This window comes from Natrix helvetica, assembly GCF_964273705.1.
Source record: "Natrix helvetica genome assembly, chromosome: 4".
NCBI lineage: Eukaryota > Metazoa > Chordata > Lepidosauria > Squamata > Natricidae > Natrix > Natrix helvetica.
Window position 1 is genome coordinate 80,592,641 of NC_138550.1, and position 22,774 is coordinate 80,615,414.

The 22,774-nt window shown below is 35.4% G+C and overlaps 1 protein-coding gene across 11 annotated transcripts in view; it reads right to left on the reverse strand.

Annotated features, from left to right (window-relative positions):
* CTNND2 (catenin delta 2) overlaps positions 1-22,774 on the reverse strand; it is a 525,796-nt gene that overhangs the window by 257,755 nt on the left and 245,267 nt on the right. For all 11 annotated transcript variants that reach the window (XR_014175415.1, XM_081953365.1, XM_081953369.1 and 8 more), the window contains exons 4-5: positions 6,688-6,722; positions 5,600-5,716 (exon numbers count right to left, since the gene is read on the reverse strand). Coding sequence is in view for 10 of the 11 variants with exons in the window: in XM_081953365.1 (XP_081809491.1) it covers positions 5,600-5,716; positions 6,688-6,722 (152 nt within the window). In the remaining variant the exon portion in view is untranslated. The remainder of the gene's footprint in view (positions 1-5,599; positions 5,717-6,687; positions 6,723-22,774) is intronic.

The window sequence follows — 22,774 nt, forward strand, 5'->3', positions numbered from 1 at the left end:
ACAGGAAAAATGGAAACAGATGAAACAGACACATACATAAACAGTCTCAATAAATCTATCTTTGAACACAGCTATTTCTGAAAGTATCCTAAAGTTTTGGCTACACTGAAGTGCTATATAGATGATGACAATAATGATGGTTTCATTTCTATGCCTCTCAATTCTCATAGGTCCTGAGCGGCCTATGCAACCAATATAAGATTAAACCCTAACAAAACAATATATCCATTAGTCCCCAATCCAATGCCCTACCTTCCAGAAGCTGAACAATTTCCAATTGCCCACAAACCCTCTCCTTTAAGAACTATATTTTACTATGTTTCAGAAGTTGTTCCACAGCAAGGGGTTATCATCTAAGCCTTGATAGTGGGCTTGGTGTAAAAAACCTGCAAAGGTATCCCTTTTTTGCAAGCACAGTCTCTTGATCATATCAGGCAGCCATATTTGATCCTGAATTGGAGATATCCAGGCTATGAAACATACACTTTAAAGATGAAAAACAAAAACTTGAATTGCACCCAGAAACTAAATAATGGCCAATACAGCTGTTGTAGTAGTGGTGTAATATGACCATACTGTAGTATATTCTTATAATTAACCTGGGCTGCCATGTGCTGAACCAGGAAGGAATATATGGTAAACTTGCACAGCTCTTCCAGGATATTTTTGTATGGAAGGTCTTCAAGGGTAGCACCATGTACAGAGTGTTAAAATAATCCATGTGGAAGATAACCAGAACATAAGTGACTGAGCAAGTAGGTGCTCAGTAGGTGGAAATTGGTGTATAAGATGAATCTGTGTGAAGGTGATTCCCCCCAATTGCATACCAGCTTTGTCCATGGGAGGGCTATTCCAGCAAGAGTCAGAAAGGACACCTTATCAAATCTGTGAAGACCAAAAACTCAGAGTCACTCCTTGCTAGGATTGAGTCACTCCTTGCTAGGATTCGGTCCCATCTAACCTTTACAGCCTTCAGACGCTAGTCCAATATTGTGATGGTATTACGTGCCATTTGTTGCAGCTGAAAATGTATCACTGGATTACTTCCCTTAATGATGTCAGTTAGAATTTGAAGAGGAAGGACAATGCTGAAGCACTCCACACTGTAGAGGTCCAGGGGTCAAAATGTGGAATTGAAAAACTATTTCCAAATTCTCTTGGGGGAAAATCTCACAGGGAAAATCAGAAGATCATCGGAAATTTCAATCAAAATGATATTTTAATCAATGCTTTTGTATTAATGCAATCAATCAAACAATAAAATAATTTAATTATTATATGGCTATTGTTATGTTTCTTGTGTTAGGTTTTTCATGAGTATTTTAATTTTTCTTAAGGCAAAATGGTTAATATAAAATACAAACATAGTATCTGACATATAAATATCAATATTAATATAGTAGCATTAGCATTGTTAATTACATTACAATTAACACTTGTATATAGTGTTTTACATAGCTTTAACATAGTGTGACATTGTTAAACCTTCTAATTAATTTCTTTTTATCTTTCTATCCAATCAACCTTCAGGGTTCCTTTTCTTGAAATCAAACAGATTACTCTCAGTGGGATTAAAATATTTCTCACTTGGTTTCAAGATGCTGTCAAGATCAGCAAAATAAGGTTACCTTGCTAGATTATAAGAAACTCTCATTGATTAACAAACTGCCAGTTTAGGATGGCAGATTTATTCTTGTTTCACTTGTTCAACCATCTGATAGGTAGATATTTTTTAAAAAATTGAGAATTTGATTGAATTGGTTTTTATGCACCTAATAAAGTAGCTTTAAGTCCTTTGTCATGTACCTTTAATTATGCTTTAAGAGGAAGTGACAGGTGGAAGAAACATCTGAAAAATCAAGAACCAAATATTTTCATAAGCAAATGCCTGCTTATGTTGCCGATTCTACAAAAAAAAGTCTTATTTTTCATTGGGGAATTGCAGAAAGCAGACTGTTAACAAAGTGAAAATAGCTTAATGATGTTTCATACTGCATAAATGGAGATTTTCATATTATTATAAACACCTGGCATATTTGATGTTTATAACTATAACAGCAGAGAAATGCATATCTCCAGTATTTATTTTAAAATCACAGTTTGAAAGAGATGGGCCACAGAAACTGTTTCTTGTATCCTACAATTCCATGGAACATTTCCCCATATGTATGCAGTGGTCACATAAAGCTTATTTATCCATAGGTTTTCTCAGTTTCAATAAATTACTTAAGTAAATGCAAACACACACACACATATTATATGTACACACACAATACATAAAATTGGCTCTGTTGGATTACATGTTTTAATAGTATGTCCTCCTCAACTAAAACTAGGAGACATATTGGTTCTAGTACTGCTGATGCAAAGTCATCATAACTAATAGCCATCTATAGTCTTATTCATCATAAATATATCTACTTTCAAAATTGAAATACCAACCACCATTAAAAATGAATATATCTAAGCTAGATATAGCCAAATTAGTTATGAAGCTATTCTGAACAACAAAATATACTCTTGTCATTTGGTTACTATTTCATTTCATTTCATTTCATTTTTTGTTTTCTTTGATTATTTTGTTAGTTGAAAAACATGCTTATCCCAAACATGTTTAAACTCAGTTACTGATGACTGACCCACTACCTCCACTGCGAAGTTGATTCCAAGCTTCCCCTGAAACAATATTTTTAAACTATATGCATCTCTGTAGTACATATTAACTAACATTGGATAGCAAGTGCAAATGGGGAAATAGTAAAAGTCTATATCATATGATTGTCACCTCACCCGCTGTAAATGTCTAGTATAAGTAAATTAATAGCCATCCTACTTATTTATATAGCCAATCATCAGAACTACTGAAGTTTTCTTGGATCTTCACTGATCTAAGTTAATATTCAAATATTTTGTTGAATTAGCCTCATTTTAAGACCAAAAGAAACATACTTCATGTTCTTTGAGACCTTCTTTCCACATTCAATCATTTGTAATCAGCAAATTCAGAAATTATCATTATTTTTTAATCCAATTTCAAAAAAAAGTCCATAAAGTTTCCAGTCTTCTTGTTTTTAAAAAAGTACTTGTTGTATCCCTAGTCATTCCAGTAGACAGTAGTTGTAATCATTCTTTCCAATTTGTCTCATTGGAATGGTGTCTTTTTCTGTTTAAGTTTATCAATCAATGAAGTGTGTTCTTTTCTCTCATGGTTATTGTAAAGCCTGGCCTCTTATCTTCTTCTTGACAAAGTGTACAGTATTTATCCACTTCTGAATCCAATGTTTTCTTCATCTCATTCCAAAAAATTGTTAAGACTTTAACAACTCCAGGTAGTTCTTTTTTTTCATCTCTTGCTTTATTGTTTCTGTCTCAGTTCCCAAAATTTCTATTTTTCAAATTTATTTAATTCAAAAGAACTTTAAAATAAACAATTTTCCAAATTTGATTGAATGCCTTTGTTTTAAATTTTCATAGTTGAAAATCTTGGTAAGCTTTTTGCTTTCAATTATTTTAAAATCCTTATAGCTGTTTCTTTGCATTTCACTTTAGTCACACCCCAGGTAAAGTTCTCTGTAGGTAACTGATTGTGATGAAAATGTGTTTTAGAAAATAGAGTTTGGGTGAACCAGTGTCTTTTAGCAAGCTCCACTTGAAGCTGTGAGCTTGTTATTTCTTCCAAGTTGCCTGATGCTCTTACCTATGGGTCACTAACAGGTTCCCTCTGGATCCTGTGGGTTTACTCACAAGGAGCCTATGTTAGTGATCTCTGCTAAAATAAGTCATCACTTGGTCAGCAGTTTCCACTTCAAATCATTTCTGCTGTTTGGATACATAGGTCAGGGCCCAGGGTGAAATCCTCCCGGTTTGGCCAAATTGGCAGGGACGATTGGCATCAGTTCTCTGAACTGGTGGCAAAAATCCCTGGTGGTCTTACCCACCTGGTCACCCTGTCGCCGCTCACCTCTTCTGACCGCTTGCTTGGCCCTTCCGGCCGATCGAACCATCCACCCAATCCGAATGTTTCTCCCTCCATTCACAGCAGAGCTCCTGCAGCCTGTCCCTTTAAGGTAGACCCATGAAGGGAGGGGGCTGAGAGGGGCCATAAAGGGAGCAGCAGATCCACTGATGGAGGGAGAAACTTTAGGATTGTCTCTGCTGCATTTAACGTTGAATTCTGTGGCAGAGACAATCTGAACGTTTCTCCCTCTGTTCACAGCAGAGCTGCTGCTTCCTTTATGGTCCCCCCCGGCCCTCTCCCTCTCTGAGTCTACCTTAATGGGACAGGCTACAGCAGCTCCACTGTGAATGGTGGGAGAAATGTTTGGATTGTCTCTGCTGCATGTAACATTGAATTCTGTGACAGAGACAATCCGAAGGTTTTCCCCTCCATTCACAGCAGAGCTGCTGCAGCCTGTCCCTTTAAGGTACTTCAACCCCTGGGAGGGAGGAGCCCAGGGGGACCATAAAGGGAGCAGCAGCTCTGCTGTGAATCGACTTATGCACATATTTTTCCTACTATTTTAAAGAGGTTTGAATGTAAAGAATACCAATATATTCTAAACAATGCACACGCATATAAAAATTTAAAAAAGATAAGAGTAGTGGAAAGCAAAAGCTCAACAAACACCTCTTATTTTCTATTTATACTTGGATGCCAAGTCTGATGAGTAGCCTCTGTCCTTTTCCTATATAGCTCCATTTGCAAGCCACACGTAGCATGATTACTTTGACCATAATTTACTAAGTTAATTTTCTGAATTTCATGACACCTTGAACAGCAGACAAATCACTTTGATCCTACTATGATAAAATATGGTTGGCCAATCTTTCTGTAAATTCTGCTAATCAGGCAGCAGGAAAGAGGAATGTCAATACCAGCATAGTTAATAATTAAAACAGAAATATAGGAGGAAAAATGGGTCCTTACAAAAAATTGTATTGGAGTTATATATTTAGGCACTATTTTTCAATCAGTATTTGAAGCATGAGGAATGAAGGAAGGAAGGAAGGATCTGATAATATGTTCAGATTCTCCCTACTGCAGTTGCAAACTCATGGTAATTGCAATAAAGTACCAGATATAACTGGAATCAATGAAGTTCAAAAGCAGTATGGTAAACAATTGTTATTTATGAATTCTTATTATAAATTAATGCTTTAATAAGGAGCCAACTCCTCAATGATCACATATTACTCATGTGGAATAAAATCTTCTGAAAATGTAATTCAGTGGTTTTATAGAGGAGAAAAGCTAATCATCTTGACTTAGCAAAATTAATAATGTTTCTAAACCCTTGGTGCTTTTTCCTTTTCTACACATTCCTCCTGTAAACTATCTGTACATAAAGAAATCCCATGCTGCTTTTGGTGTGCTTTATAAAAAGGCACTAAAACAAGAGTGATGATTATTGTACATATATACATAAGCAATTGCTCAGCGAATACCATAAGCTTTAAAATATTCAAGATTATATAAAAAAGATCTTTAATAGCCCTGATGCCTTTTATCTTAAAAGTATCGTGTTTTTCTGAACAGACTGAACAATTTTAATTGGGGGTGGGCTACCACAACAACAATAACAATTCGTGAGAAACTTACTTTCACTAGTTGAATAGTCCTGTGGATCAAGTATTCCTGATTCTTGTAGAGATCTAATACAAGAGTCCACAAGTTCAAGACCAGTTGTAAGCTCATCTTCTATATCCTTTTGACCATCTGTAACAAAATGCTATTTTAAATATTTCAAGTATCTAGAAAGACATAAAGAAAAATTTGGAAAACTGAAGATAAGAACCTTCAGAAAACCTAAATAGATTAAACTATCAGATATCTTCAGTACCATTTCCTTAACTGCTTGAACTGTCAATAGCAATTTAAGAATACTAAAGATGATAATTTCAGTGGACTGGAATTACATTTTTATTTTCCTCACCAGGAAACATGGTGATAACCCAGTAATGTCGCTTGGAGGGCTCAAGAGCATAATTTTCATTCCACTTTCCCTGTATGTATTAATTAAGTATTTGAATTTGAAAAACATCTGCATTAAGCCTATCAGCAAGTTATAGCAAATCTATATCATTACTATTTTTTTCAAACAACTGAAACTGCTGTTATGAATCAAATGTCTACCATCACATTTCAATAGTGTGATCTTTGCTGCAAAAATGGAGCTACAAGTTTACACATTGCCCACTCTAACATGTAGGGATGTTGTGCAAATAAATAGATTTTGCTCTTTAATTTATTTCAGTTACTGATTTGCATTCTGTTCACACACAGGAAGAAATAAGTAGTTCACTACAAAAACTAGAACCTAGAAGTCATTCTCAATATACAATGGTGCATATCGAATTTTCAATATGTCTGAATAAATAAAGATCTAAAATGTTACTGGTTCTCTATATAAATCCTAAAACCAGACAAAGAAAAGTCAATTAAACAAATGAGTCAAATAAACATGTGGGTTCTCTTTTTTGGAAATCAGATGTTTTAAGTCATATTAATGCATACATATTAAACATTCAAAAGGGTTCACAAACATTTAAGCACTGAAAATTCTTTTTGAACTTATTCTGTTCAAGTTGTTGTAGATCCATGAAAAAACACAATCTGAAAACAAGTCATGGAAAAAAAGCCTCTTAGCAACTAGATTCAGTACAGAATTCTGTAAAAATAAACTTTACCTTGTGTTTGCCAGTGAAATTGTTCTTCAGCTGAACTGGAAAAAAAGAAAAAAAGAAACACCATAAAATATACATTAAAATTGTCAAAAATCTTGAGGGGATCATTATAAACCATTGAATCTGAAACTTAACTGCTTTATCACAAATCTTCAATATTGTAATAAACTGATAAACACTATCAAGGTGTCCCAGAAGTTATCTAGCAGTCTAAATTTGTCAGTAAATCAGAAAAAAATGTTTGTACAAGAGACGACATGTAATAATGGTTGCAATAATATTTGGAGCATTTTATAACAGTGAAGTTGTTAAAATAGTTGACAAAGCTATTTAACTTTAACACTTGATTTACCAAAATTAGGTTTGCTTGCAAGCACGTATAAATTACAGCAGTATTTGGACCCTCGATTTAAAATGGTTTGTTTAGTGACTGTTCAAAGTTACAGCACTGAAAAAAAGTGACTTATGACAGTTTTTCACAATTATGACCGTTGTAGCATCCCTATGGTCATATGATCAAAATTCAGACACTTGGCAACTTACTCATATTTATGACAGTTACATGTCGTGGGGTCATGTGTTCACTTTTTGCGACCTTCTGACAAGCAAATTAATGGGGAAACCAGATTCACTTAACCACCATGTTACTAGCTTAACAACTGCAGTAATTCACTTAACAACTGTGGCAAGAAAGGTTGTAACATGGGGAAAAACTCATTTAATAAATGTCTCACTTAACTACAGAAAATGTGGGCTCAATTGTGCTTGTAAGTCGAGGACTACCTGTATTATTAAACTTTGGGTTAAAGCTTGAATTGACACACTAAATTACTAGCATTTGTTGAAGACTTCAGAGACTATATAACATAGTTGATTATAATAGTTGATATTTATTTCAGTGGTTATTGAACTCTTTTATTTCTGGGACATTGTATATTGGTTTGGATTCTACATCAATCCTATATTTCTCTGAAAAAATGGTAGTATCTGATAACTTCTGTTCTATCTGCGGATCACCTTATCATTTTCAAATGTCCTTTATTTTCCAGGAGCAGATACTGAGGAAGAAATGCAGGCTCTCAAATAGTGGTACCAGATCCAAATTGCAGATCTGAATGAACACTCAATGGCAACAGATACCTGTTTATTCTCTGCTGCTATCAAATGGTCAGCTGTTTTTCTTTTAAGTTCAGATTTGGTAACCCTACTGTAAAGGAAACGTTGAAGTAATAAAGCTCTGTTCTCTGAATGTGACTTAAAAGAGGTTCAAACACTAATTATACTCCAAAAGAAAATATAAAAAACTGCAGGTGAGACCTCAAAAGATTTGGACTGAAATCATCTGACAGCCTATTATTAAATGATTTCTAACTATAAAAGTGATAGCTAGTTTGGTGTTTTGGTTAAGGCATCAGTCTAGAAACCAGGAGACATGAGAGAAAGTGACTGGCCCAAGGTCAACTAGCTGGCTTTGTGCCTAAAATTAGATTAAACCTCCCAGTTTCTAGCATGATGCCTTAACCAAAACACCAAACCAGCTCCTGTTGTTGTATAAATATATACACATAGAATAATAATAATGCATATATTCATTTAATTCCCACAAAATGGAAGAATAATATGTAAAATGAGGCATCATAGCATCTCACCTATATAGAGCTCAATAGAATCCTGGCTCCAGATCTGGGGGAAAGCACCAGGCCTTCCCTGTCTTCTGGAAAGCTGAGAGGGTTGGGGCTTCCCTTATCTCACAGGTAAAGTTGGTCCATATGGCTAGGGATTATCTCTTTCATCACATAACATTTAACTGCTTTTAAGGTCAGTGCCATAAGAGCTTTATCCATAATCTCTTCCTCAAAGCATCAAAGATACTGGAAAAGCACTGCATTTCTACTGAAGAACATTGATTTGAGCTCAGTGTTTGTTTCCGCATGTGTGTGGGTCTGAGCAAAACATTTATAACAAATGTTATGAATAAATTCTTGAAATGTATTTTCATTATTGTGAACTACAGCTGGCTCTGAAATATTTAATGGTATTTTCTGTTATGCTACTGTAATGATACACTAATAAACTTCTTTCACAATATCTGAAATAAATGTTGTGCCCTTGAATAATCAAGTCCTTAAGTTAACCAGTCTAGTTTAAATTCCATGACTGCATGTATTTCCAAAGCTGCCAGCTTAGTTATCTTAACTATACTGGCTGTCCAGCCTACCTACCTGATGATTTCATGGGCAACAAGGCTGATATGGCCTATGAGTTAGAACTCAGTGGTCCCATATTTTTAATTAAATCGTTCTCATACTAATGTATACACAACATTTTATTTTATTTTATTTTATTTTCTTCGCATTTCTAGACCGCCCCCTCTCCCAAAAAGGACTCGGGGCGGCGGTGCTGGTTCTAATCAACACCAGCACCTCAGTGGTTGCCACCATGGAGACAACTGATCAGTAGTCAAATAATTACTGAAAGAGAGAGCCCGATTATCAATGGGCCTTGCCCATCTGGGTCAATATGCATGCACTCATAAATTATGAAATAATTAACTGCAGAGACAATCACAGATTTGTGAGAACTCCTTCATTTGAGCAGAAAGTTGAACCACTGTATCTAAACCTCGCCTGCACTGCACTGTTATTCTCTTTATTGCATTATCTCCCATGATTCCCATTTTAACGGAGTTATTTTTATCAGGACTCTTTCCCCGCTAATTAGTCCTCACTATTACATATTTGAAATCTGTATCTGTAAAAAGCAGGCATTTGGGGAGAAGATTTTCTCTTGGGACTATAGGGAGGGATCAGGCTAGCTATGTGTACACATGGTGATCAGCAAAATTATTTTAGGAAACATAGGTACAAAATGTTGCATAAAGAGGCAGAGCTTCAGGAGGAAAAGATCCCTTTGTTAAGCGTTCTAATGAAGATTTAGTAGAGTGTTATACTGTCTTACCCTTCTGGTCAATTTCTGTTTTTTTTAAAGTTTTTTTTTTTACTGTACTTCTGTTCTTATTTAAAAAGAAATGTTAAAAAATAAGAGGAAATAATAGAGCTTCAATCATCTCTTCTTCCAGAAGGAATCAAAGTTAAATGTTTGTAAAAATTCAGCTTGGAAATATAACTCATTGCTAATAGGTTTCTATTTAACCAGGAAAATCTAAAGTCAGTGTTCTATTTTTTTCCATCTCAAGCACAAAATCCAGAAGTAGTTTCCAAGTAGAAACAAAGTTGAATGTGTTATTTTCTTTGATGAAGGCAATCAATTTAGCCATCTCTGCTAGTTGTATCAGTTCCCCTCCTAAAAACAATTATCCATTGTATTTTTCCATTTCTGTGCATAAATAATTCTAACAATATAATAACGAATTTCCATTTTTTTCAACCTCTTTGTCCATTAACTCTGTATGAAAACTCTCTGGTTTTATTTTTATATTAACTTTAAGAATCTTCTGTATAATAATCCCAGTATTATTAGTATTTTGCTTTATCTCAGGTCCACCAAGGATGATAACAAAGTTCTTCTACATTTACATTTTCAACATACATTTGAAATATCTTTATATTTTTGACAGTTTGTTTGGTGTTAAATACCCACAATATATCATTTTACAAAAATTAACAGATTCATAGAGTTGGAAGGGACCTTGCAGGTCATCTAGTCCGCAGGGGACCCTACAAAATTAAAATTGTTTGTCCACATATTTTCCTAATTGTTCAAGCATCATATTAGACCCAAAGTTCTTTGCCCACCTTATCATGCAATGCTTCACACATTCATTCTCTTAAAATTGATCTCAATAGCAGTTAATAAACCTTGTCAATTATATGTTGATCATTACCACAGAGTACAATTTCCAATTCATTTTTTTCAAGGTCAAATCCATACCTTTTAAAATCTTATTTAAACCTTTCTTTCAATTGTAAATATGTAAACCTGTGACATAATCGGAATCCTTCTAATTCCAACTCTTCTTTGAATTTGAGGGTAGGTTCTCCTTGATTAAAAGTATTATTTGATCAGTACATGTGGTCATTTTCCAGGTGTTCCAGTGAATTATCTTAGTGACTGTTATGTTTTTGTTTATAAACAATTTGCATGATCTTCTTACAGAGCTGAGTATATGATCTGCTTACAATTATTATGCTTCATCGCATAGTCGGCCAGATATTTAGACTGGATTTGGCATTTTTATTCACCTATCAAATCCTTCCCAAGAACCTGGTACAGGGAGATGTTGCTGATTGATGGTATCAAAGATATCGTCACAGGATGTAAGTTGTTCCAAGAAATTTAGCAATTGACTGATAGGGATTTTGTTAATGGTGGTTATGGAATTGCTTAATAGGTGCTTATTATTATTGATATTATCTTTACTTAGTTTACTAGTTACTAGTATACTTTACTATCAATCCCCCCCCCCCCCAGTCATTCTATTTCTATTTGCAGGTCTTTGCATGTTGTGATTTTCTCCTGTTCCTTTTCTTCTATTGTGCTGTCACTAGGTACTGCCATATTCATCATCTATATTTTTGTTAGGTGGCAGCTGCTTGTTAGTTTGAATTTTAAAGTCCCAGAGCACATTAGCCTTTTCATTTTCTATTATTTTGTTTATTGTGTGGCCTCCACCAGTTCTTGCTTGCAGGCAAATGGTATTTGTTGCACATATCCCAATGTACTATTATTGCTATTTTGTCATGCCATTGTTTGTAGTCAGTCTGTGTGATCCTCTTGCAGCAGCAAACTAGGTGGTCCACTGTTTCTTCCACTTCTTTGTGGAGGCATCGTTTGCTGTCTGTTGCTATCTTAATTCTGACTTTGAATGCATTTAAGGCTTGGTCTTGTGCAACCAGAGTTAGTCAGTCTATCTCTTTCTTCAATTTTTCTGCTCTTAACCATTGCCAGATTTTGATATTTAAAAAATCCAGTTAATAAGCATGTATGTCTTTTGTGACAGAATGGAGACGATAAACAACATCAATCATTCTACTACATGATCTCCTACATATACAAACTGTATTTGTTGCTGTTTACTTGAGTTTCCAAAATAGCTGAAAGAAGAATAAATAAAGTATCTTACAAACATCATCATTCTCAGGGGGAAACTGAAATAGATTAAGAAGCTCACTGAAAGTTAGCAGTACTGGAGTATGAGAGAGCAAGAGAAGAAAAGCAGCTAGCAAGCTAGATTGAATTAGACAGAACGAGATTGTTGAAGAGAAGCAGGTTTCAGGACAATTCAACAACAATGAGTAGTTAGCTACTCTAGGAGAAGAATGACAAAGCAGGAAATGTATTTTATCTTATACAGTTTTCTAGAGATAGAAGATTATCCAAAGACCACAGAAAAATTAAAGCTGTGCCAGCTATAAAGAGATTGCCAGCTAAGTTTTAATTAAAGCACCTTATTATCTCTTTGGGGAAACATTTTAGAATAGGCTCTTGTCATTTTAACAGAAGCAGGGTTATTGCTGCTGAAGAAATCAATCCAAAAGGGAGGAAAAACCATAGCTACTTTTTACGTCACACTGAAGAAGGAAGATAACAAGAGCTGAAGTAATATGGGCTGAATCCCACTTGCACAATTATTGGGCTGAAAGAGTCAATGTTGCATAGAAACGAATATCATTCTATTCTAGCTATGTCATAATGAAAACTGACCTGGTTCACCAGAACACTCTTTGTCTAACCATCATAAAGAATTCACAACATCCATCTCTCATCATACAAGGATTTTTTTTTACCCAACACTACTTTTCTGGCAGCAATTGATAACAGTATCTTAAGCCAGAAATTCCATTCTATTTGGCACCTGATAGCTGCCCAGCCAATTCACAGGCTCCTATCATTTCCCTACCCTTTTACCTGCATCTGTGTGGGAGAACCATTTTATAACATTATCTTTACAACAAGAGTGTTTTAAATTTGACTTAGATCTCAAAACAAACTTGCTCCCCAACTGGGTTCCTGTCACAAGTGCTGAAGTAAAAAGACTTATAAAAGAGTTAAAGCCTGGCAAAGCTTCTGGCAAACACATTATTACACACAAAATATTACAAAATAATATGGATTGGTAGATTTCAATTTTTATTTCCCTGTTTACCTATAGTGACTGCACTGAGCAAATCCCAGAGGACTGGGTCTTAGTTATTATCATGCCCATTTATAAAAAGGACACCAGAGACCTGCTTCTAATTATAGGCCTATTAGCTTGTTAAACATAATACACAAGTTGTATGCCAGATACCTATATAATAAATTAGTTGACTGGACTAAATCAAAGCACATATTGGCTGATCAGCAAGCGGGTTTTAGGTCTGGACATTCTATCTATGGAGATTCCCTTCTTCTGCAACATCTGGCAAAAAACCATACATCTAAAATAGGCTGTACTTTATAGACCACATTTGTTGACTTTAGATCCACATTTGATCTAGTTCCCAGAGCAAGGCTTTGGACTAAACCTTTGCACACCACCATTGATAGAAAGCTATTACTGCTCATGCAGAATCTTTATAAGAACTCTTGATTCAAAGTTTGCTGCAGTTATACAAGGCCACCATACCAATGAGATTCTAACTTACAGAGGAGTGAGGCAGAGATGTATTTTAGCTCTCCTGTTGCTTAATTTATATATAAACCCTCTTGTGGCCAAAATAAATAGATTAGAACATCAGCCTAAATTAACAAACAGGCATATTGCCACTTTGCTGTGTACAGATGACACAGTATTTCAATTTCAAATGTTAATCGGACTCAAATGAGCCCTGAATGTCCTGGCCAGCTACTTGCTCGGAGGAAGTGCTTGAAATCAACCATAACAAAACCATAACAAAAAATCTTGATTTTTGCAAAGAGACCTTAAACATCATGCCTGGAGGATAAACAGATAGTATATTGAACAAGTAAAAAATCTTTAAATATTTAATAATGATTTTCACGGTTCCACTAAACAGTGCACATCAAAACTACACCATTCAAATAACTTTTAAAAAATCAAAAACCAGTGGCCATAATCAATATTTCTATTTTACCAGAGAAGCACAGTATATACCAGGAACACTGAAACTATTTTTAGTTAAGGATCATGAAGAAGTACTTTTAGTAGTGCCCAGCTAGAATCTTATTCGTATATCACTTATCTCAAAAGAGTTTAATCCAAATTTCTAATGGCTATTATTTCAGGGAGCCCCTGCATTCCAAATGCAATACTAAGGAGGGAGATAAGACTATTTAAGTTGAAACATGGCACCTGGATTTGCATCATGGTACACTGGCTGAAATTACTATTCTTTCCCACTAGTTGTACCTTTTTCCTTATGGAGGATAATTATAAATCAACATGGGTTATAACCATTTGACAAAAACTCCAACATCATGCCCTCTCCAAGGATGTCTTCCTACCAATGGGCTAATGAGTGTGCACTCAAGGCATTTAAACAACATTTGAAAACCAGGAAATTCAAACTGCTCTATCCAAGAACATTTATTTGAGCAGTCATTAACCAGTGAGAGACCTATATTATATAATGGTCTCTAAATTTTAGAGGGCACTAATTCTAGCACACTTTAATGCTCTTCTCATAGCAGTTCTGGAGGGCCAATTCAAAAAAGCCCCATATGAGCTGAGATTGTGCCCCTATGGAGAAGGGACCATTGAAAATTCAGCTCATGCACGCTTGTACTGCATCCTCTATAAGGATTCATGGATTCATAAAACTCCTTATCTGGTAAAATACTCAGAAAATTCTGATTGCTTTATGTACAACTATTACCATTAGATCAGTATGATATAGTTTCCTTGAAAGTAGCTCCCATTGATGATCACATCACTAATGATAATGTACTATTATATCTTTAATGTATTAATTTTTAATTCGGGTGTGTGACCATAATAAAACGTAGATTGATTGATAACCAAACACTTAAACTTCCATCATCATCCAACCTGGAACAGACACAGTTTTGGATGTATGAAAAGCAAGTTTTTGATTTAAATCCATGTTTCTGTAATCTCAAAATGACAGTCTTTTTTTAAAGAACTATGCACACTCTGGAGAGGAGGGTAGTTGGTTTGTAATTGTTTGTCACTTAATCACTGTACTGCTGTTGTGTCAAGACAGACACTGACTCACTTCACACATATGCTGAGTCAAAAGCTAAACAAATGATTAGCTGGTTCAACTGAATGTTTAAAGTTGCCCATTATCCCACAATTTTTCCCAGTTCTTTGTTAGGTTACCCTGTTCACTTTTCTCTTTTGCCTGCTTTGAAGCAAGACAGACACATCACTTCATTGCAAAAATATCCAAGTAAGTGATAATTAAAAGTATATCATTTTGAGAAGAAATCTGATCCTCAATTTTGTTTGAATGTTCAAGTCTTGCTGTTGAACCTTTCTGCAGACAATGTTCAGATCACTAGTATATGTCCTCCTATACAGTGGTTAAAGAAAAAGAAGAAAAAAGAGAAAAGATAGAGGAAAGCAGAAAATCTGGAAATGGCACTTTTTGGCACCATTTGTGTGCTTTAGTATATGGACCTTACTCAGCTGCCTCAAAAGAATTCAATTGTTTCTACACCCAGGATTTTTCTAGAGAAAGTAGCTAAATTGGAAAGGAAGTTATGGTTTAAATTTGTGTAGTACATTCTGTTGTGGCAAACTTGACATTTTTGTATGTGAGTTTTATTTCCTAATATCTTGCTCCATAATAGGACAAAAGGCAGCAAGCTTAAAGATATTCTGGATAAATTTGGCAAGAACTTTTCCAAAACTTGATAGCACTGATCCATATTGTCCGAATCGTAGGTAATGAATTGTTGCAGAAAATCTTCAGATTTTCATAGCTGAGTTCTTTTCATTCTTATATTGATAGTTCAAGGTTTAAACTCATGATCTTTTACATAACAAACAGAAACTCATCAAACTACAAGTCTTCATCATGGAAATAATAATGAGCATTCTGTAAAAAAGAGGCATGAAACATTTAGGAAATGTCTTCTGTAATGGAGATGGGAAGAATTAGATCTATTTTGCCAGAATTTGGAAAATGTTGACATCTGACATTTGGTAATCAGTTGATGGAAGTGTCCAGATTAAAATCAAAATGTTGAATTTATCAATTAAACAGATGTCCCAGTCCATGATGTTGAAACATTACTAAATGGTTATGTCATACAAAAAAAAATAACACTTTAAAAATTATATTGATGAATCCCTCCATCCCTCCTGAAGCATGTATAATTTGAATTTAATTTTTAATTGTATATACAACAGTCAGGTCTAATACCATGCCCCATCTTTCTTAATTTATCAGCTGGACTAATTTCAGTGCAAGACAAATATCATGGACTGTACAAATATTTTTAATCATTACATTTTATGGTAGATAGTAATGTCAGACATGGAATGTCAATCTAAACACATACAGAATAAATCTAGTATCAACAGTAGGCTCTATGAACAAAAACGGAAAGGAGTAAAACAGAAGTTTCATTCTAGAATCATTCATAGAGTTCAATAAATCCACCTCTAATTTGTACCGGAAATCAATTTACTAATTCCTAGCATTAGTCATACATTCAGCATTTTCAGGAGTTACAGTGCAATATCAAATATATTAAATCAATTATATGGTTGGAGGTAGAAAGAGTGTTTATAGCCATGCCCAAAGGATTCCACATGCACATGTAATTCTTCTCTTTATGTTGTAGACTCCCATATTACACCAGGACTTATTTACTTATTTCCATTTCAGAAGATTTTTCCCTTACAGTTCAGGATAGCGATGAAAGCGGAAGAAAAAATAATCTCAAATGCTCCTGACTATATAAAAATTAAATATCTTGGTTTTTTATTATTGTGCATGATTCACAGTAACCTTCAGTGGTACTACTTGTGAAAAAAAAAGTCAATATCAATTTTGGCACAAAGTCCTCATTATCATGTAGTGCTATTAATCAAAATAAAAAAAATGTAAGCTCATTCAGAAGTTGCCGCATGGGGTTTTTGTTCATCATTCCATCTTGGCATGTAAATTTGTTATGGCTAGTAAGGAAGATTGATAAAGATACTAGTTCAAACTCAAGCTTGTAAAAACTCAGAATAAAATGCATCTAACAGAGTTTTGTTTCATAACAAAATACAAAAGCATTAGCTCAATTAGCCACATAAAAATGACGCTTATCCATGCCAAAATATAGTATACGAGATTTTATGGCACAAGAAGAATACTGTTGTTAATGCCATGATAGTATGTTTTATATTTTATATTGACTGAAATACAAAAGCTATTTTAGTATGCCCACAAGGAAAATGATCCCTTTTTAAACTGTAGTTTAAAAAGTGTTCCAGGTGTTCAAGCAGTAAGAAGTTTCTGAAATCCTAGTCAGTTTTGAAAGCTATTTTGAAGTAAGGGTTTTATTGTAAGAAACATGCAGAACGTTTTCCCAGAAGCAAGAGGAGAAATTGCGTGACGCTGGTCTCTTTATAAAGATGATTACACAGCTCAGTTCTTGCTTCTTTTATATAGCTCATTCTATCAAGACAGGACTCTAAACTTTCCTGATATACAATAAAACTATGCTGTAGCCACATATGCAGCAGTATGCATTTTGGGAGCAGCAAACCTTAAACAAGCATGTTATTATCCTAATACTCAATTGGCAGAGTACAAGTTGTCCTCAACTTACAACCCAAGATGGGCCAATATTCATTAAGAAAGATGCTCATGTGACTTAATTCCTGCCTTCAGGTGCTTTGGAGAATAGCTTGATTCCTTCTTCTTTGTGGCAGACCCTGTTATATTGGAACATTGCTATCATTTCACCCCTAGTCCATCTTTACATTAAATTAGACATACCCAATTCCATAGAGTCTCAACATCTTTTTTACACCATGGCAACCATAACTGGATCTAGTATTCCAAGTGTGGCCTTACCAAGGCATTATAAAGTGATATTAACACTTCACGTCATCTTGATTCTATCACTTTATTTCAGTGAATTCCCATCAGCCCTAAACAGTTGTGCACATACGATTTGGACATGCTTGGATTTCTGCAGGTTCCAGAGAGGAGAGGCAACAGTAACGTAAGAAATGTAGGCTGCCTGTGGTAAGTGGTGGTGGCCACGCGTGGGCTATGCACAAGTGCATCTCAGCTATGGTGCTGAAAATCCTCCCTGCAGAAATCCATTGACTCTCTTGGGAAGCATTGACTCTCTTGGGAAGCTGGCAGGGAAGATTGTAAAAAATAATCATATGATTGAAGAGAACTTGGCAACCAGTCAGAAGTGTCATTGGTTGCCATGTTCCCAGGTTGCAATCATGTAACAGTGGGGTGGTATGTGTGTGATGTTTTACAACTGTCAGAAGTCCTTTAAGGCTATAAAGCATCAATTCTGAGGCTGTCCTAACTCTGATCACTTATTATGCAACCATTGTAAGTCTGTTATTATCTGTACTTTTGCAGATTTATCAGGGACAAATTACCAGCAGTTTATTGGGGCTTCCTTTTAAAAAGACAGATATATAATTCTGCTGAAAGCAGTAATTTCTATTTCAGTTTTGATATTAAAACTAACATCTGAAGAAGTCTTTAATATAAAGCTTGGGTATAATGCTTAAGGTGCATTTGAAATTGGGAGTCTGTAAAATATATATGCTGCTTTAATTAAAGACAGATAAAACGCAAAAATATAAAAATCAATTTCCATTAGTCTTCTTCCGTGATATTATTAAATCCTATTTGCAGGTGTTATTGGACCTCTATATTTATTATTCAACATTAAGGACCTGAAAGGTCTGAAGAAAGCAAATAATAACTATGGGATATGGATATTCTCAAGTTTTAGGGAAATAATTTACTGATAACCATATAGATAGACAGATATTTCAAAAATATAGCAATTTGTGCTTATGCGTTTCTATCTAAACCACTCAGGATTATAACTTTTTAAAAATTCCAAACGAGGTCATACTTATATATTGGAGAGCTCACCCATACTAAAGGTTGCATATTACTGCCATCACTAAAAATCTACTTCAATTGCTCACTGTAGTAATAAAATTCAGGAAACCAGTATTTTGATCTAACAATATTCTTTTCACATGGCATTTTAATAAGCCCTAATAAAAGGGATCTGAGTCAGCTAATAACCAAGGGATATAAATAATTATTATAAGCAAAGTTTGTTAATTAATCAATAAACCAAGTATTTTTTGATATCCATTTCTACTCTCAAGTTCATCTTATATAAAAGCAAACTTGTCTATTGGTTTTAAACTGTCAAGTCTCTTTTTGAAAGGAAGTAAATCCTCTTATTTTTAAATGGCTCTTCACACCATGGTTCTGGCATGGGTTTAACCTGATAATCTTAAATAAATGCCTCACTAACACATCTGAAACACCAATTAAGCTTCTAAACTTTTTTCTCCCTTCCATTTTTTTCTCCCTTCTTCCCATCTAACCCAACTGTAGTAATTGATAATACAAAAAAAAAAAACTTTGCTACTTTTGTTACAACAAAATAATACTAAATTATAACTGACTGAATATATAGATTATAGGATTATAATACTTACATTATCATACTTACATGATGTAAAGCAAACACTAAATCAGCAATCTGGTACAAATAACTTTATTGCTACTCTGCTTAGGGTTGCACAAATCCCATCTATTTACTAGATGGCGGCAAAGATTTAGATCACTCTCCTCCCCTCTCCCTGGTTATTCCAATTCTTGCCATTCACATCTGGCAGCCTGAGACACACTGAAACCAATATGAAGGTAATCAATCAGTAATAAGGCAGGATAACAAAACAGATTTTGAATAGTGACAATTGTCAAACAAAATTCTTGTCTGGCTGATATCAGGATATTAAATTAGGCTTCCAGAGTAATATTGGTGTAATGAAATGTATGAATGGCCTTGGGGAAAGAATGGAAGATATACTACTTAGGAAACATTCAGACCAGTGAGGCAGGAACCCTGAAGGGCTTAATGGTCTGAGTAAGAAACCTAGGAAGAACCTGCCCTAATGGATGAAGCAGCTAAAAGGAAGCTTGTACCTTCACATTTGCAAGGTTGATCCCAGGGAAACCAGACAGGAAACATGACTAGATGAACTAATGCTACTTAATTGTAAAGCTACATTAATAAAATCTTGCAAATGCTGCTACTAACTGCTTCATCCATTAGGGTGGTCCTTTCTAATTTCTTTTTCTGACCATTAAATCACTAGAAAGACTCTTCTCTTGCCTAATTATTTACTAGACAGCTTCTCTTCCTCTCATTCCCCAAGGTCATCCCCACATTCCATTACCATAAGTATAGCAAGGTTAATGGACATAATGACAGGATGAAGTAACATGCCTCTATATGAATGGCAATGGAAAGGGAATGGAAAGTGTAAAGCAATTCTATATATGTTTAATTCATTTTTTTTATTTGGTCTCCAGGTGTTCCTGTATGTTTTTCCTTCTTAAATAATCTCTACAGCCTCTAACAACAAAGTTTTTTTTAACAGTGAAGAGAACAAAACAGATGATGAAAAGAAGAGAAAGAAATGAAGATTGGGAATTAAAAAATAAACATAATTTTAATGGTCTCCTGAGCTCCAAAAGACAGAATTGTTTATGTTCCCAAAGATAGAGCATCAATTCTTCAGTTCCTTTATATATATATTTGAAATATTTCAAATATATATATGAACTGGATTTATAGCATTGCTTTGGCCTTTCTAGTCTGCATCTCAAGATCTAACCAACAATATACTTTTCAGTTCATCTTTCATTCCTTATCAGAGATATGTTAACTGTTTTCTTCTTTGTAAATCTGGATAGATGGACCCACATTTCTCATGGTAATTATAATCTATTCCTTTTTAAATGTACAGAATTACAGATTAATGAAGTTGGATGGGATCTTTGAGGCCTTCTAGTCCAACCCTATTTAAGCAGGAGATTCTTTATGGTTCCAGACAAATGGCTGTCTAATCCCTTCTTAAAAACTTCCAGTGATGGAGCACCCATAACTTCTGGAATGATAGAATCAGTAATTGCAATGAATAGCATTTCGTACTGACAAGAAATTTCTCTCTAATTCGGATTCTGCTTCCAGTTGTTGAGAGCGACGGACGTGTTCGTCCGCCCTGCACTCTCTTGGTGGGCTCCCCTCGGTTTGGGGGGGGGTACAGGGTGCCTTGAAGGGGCGCCCTGCCTTAGGGGCTGCTCGCTGGGGGTCCCCTGGATCGGCGGTGGCCGCAGGGGGGTCTCCGGCATTGCCCCAGGAGCCGAGAAGAGAGAGGGGGTGCGCGATGGAGCTTCTACGCTCCCGCGTGCTTTCACTTCAAGGCAGCTGGATGATCGACAATTTGAAGGCTACAGCTGAAGTGCGGTGAGATGGGAATCCTCCTCAATTCTCCTTTTGATATTTAAATGAAAGATCATCAGCTTTCTAAAAGACTTTCAATCTTCTCCTGGGAAGTGTGATTGGAGGGAGGGGGATTTTACCCCCCCCTCGGAAAAGCGGCTTTGGATTTATCTTCTCTCTTGGAGGAGAGAGAGAGAGGTTTAAAAGGAATCACACTCGTTATAAGCAATGGCAAAATGACTTTCTTAATGCAATTGTGAAAGAAAAATGATGATCTGACTTCTTTAAAAACTTTGAAAACTTTTGACTTGTTGCTTCCTGATCTCCAGTGCTGGCGAAGCAAGATGGCACACTTCCGCCATCTTCATGCTCTTTGAAATTAGACTCCTCCTATGAAAATTGCTGGCATTGTACTTTTGCCTCCGTGACTCTCAGAAACATCTCTTGCTACATAGTATCTTGGATCTGGAATAACGGATTTAATTGACTGGACTTGAACTATATAGAAGGTTTCTATTCCTGTCTGGACTGCCTGCCTCATGGTCTCTCTTGGTTGTGCTTTTCCACAGTCGCCATTTCTTTGTATGGACATAGATATCTCTGAGCTTTTTTTTATGATGGCTCCGAAGAAACCACCACCTGGGAAACCAGGATCTGGTCCAGCATCTTCAACATCCATCCCAATTGGACAACAGTCACTAACATTGTTTCTACAACTTAAAGCCCATGAGGAGGAATCAGTAACTCATCAGCTGCTTCAAAAGATTTTAAAAGGGCAGGATGAACTGAAAAATCAATTGAGAGAAATGAATGAACAACTCAGAGAAAATCAAAACCAAACTGCTCAAAACAAACAAAGACTAGACGTTCTGGAGGAGGGGACAACTGAGATGAGGGTGGAGGTGAGGGGGGTCCAGAGAGGAAATTTAGAACTTGAGAACCACATGATAAAAATGGAATTTGAAAGGATGTCTTTTTTCCTTAGATTTCAAAACGTAATTGAGACTGACAATGAAGACTTGAAGGAGATCATGACAACAATGTTAGCTGAATATATTAAAAAAGACAAACAGCAGTTAGGATGGGATATTGACTTGGTTTATAGAGTTAATTCAGCTTATGCTAGAACGCACAATGTTTCAAGAGAGGTTCATATTAAATTTCTTAGAAAGACTACAAGAGATGAGATTCTGGGGGCACAAAGGGGGCAAACATTAAAATACAAGGACAGAGAGATAGCCATCCTGAAACAAATCCCGAAGAAAGTAAGAGATAAGAGGAAAAAATATTCATCATTAGCAAAAAAATTATTTGATAAAGGATTTTGGTTTCGGTGGCTATTGCCAGAAGGTATGCTGATTTTCTGGGAGGGCAGCAGAGTTAGAATTAGTACAATTATGGAGGCGGAGGCCTTCATGGAAAAAAACAAAGCTCTCCTAGACAAAGCGGACAGTACACAAGATATGAAGGTGGGAGGGGCCGAGGCTTTGCTGGCAGGCGGGGGGGGGGGAGGAGGCAACAATGAGAAAACTCAGATCACAAAAGTAAGCTAGAAAAATAGTGCAATTGCTGATATAATGAACCTTTTTGTTAGACACAAAGTAAATGATTGAAATTATTGAAAGATACAATCTAAAAATAAGCTGTCAAGATTTAGTTAAGCAATAACATCTTGTTTATCATTTTGTAAAGGTTATGAGACTTGGGGGGA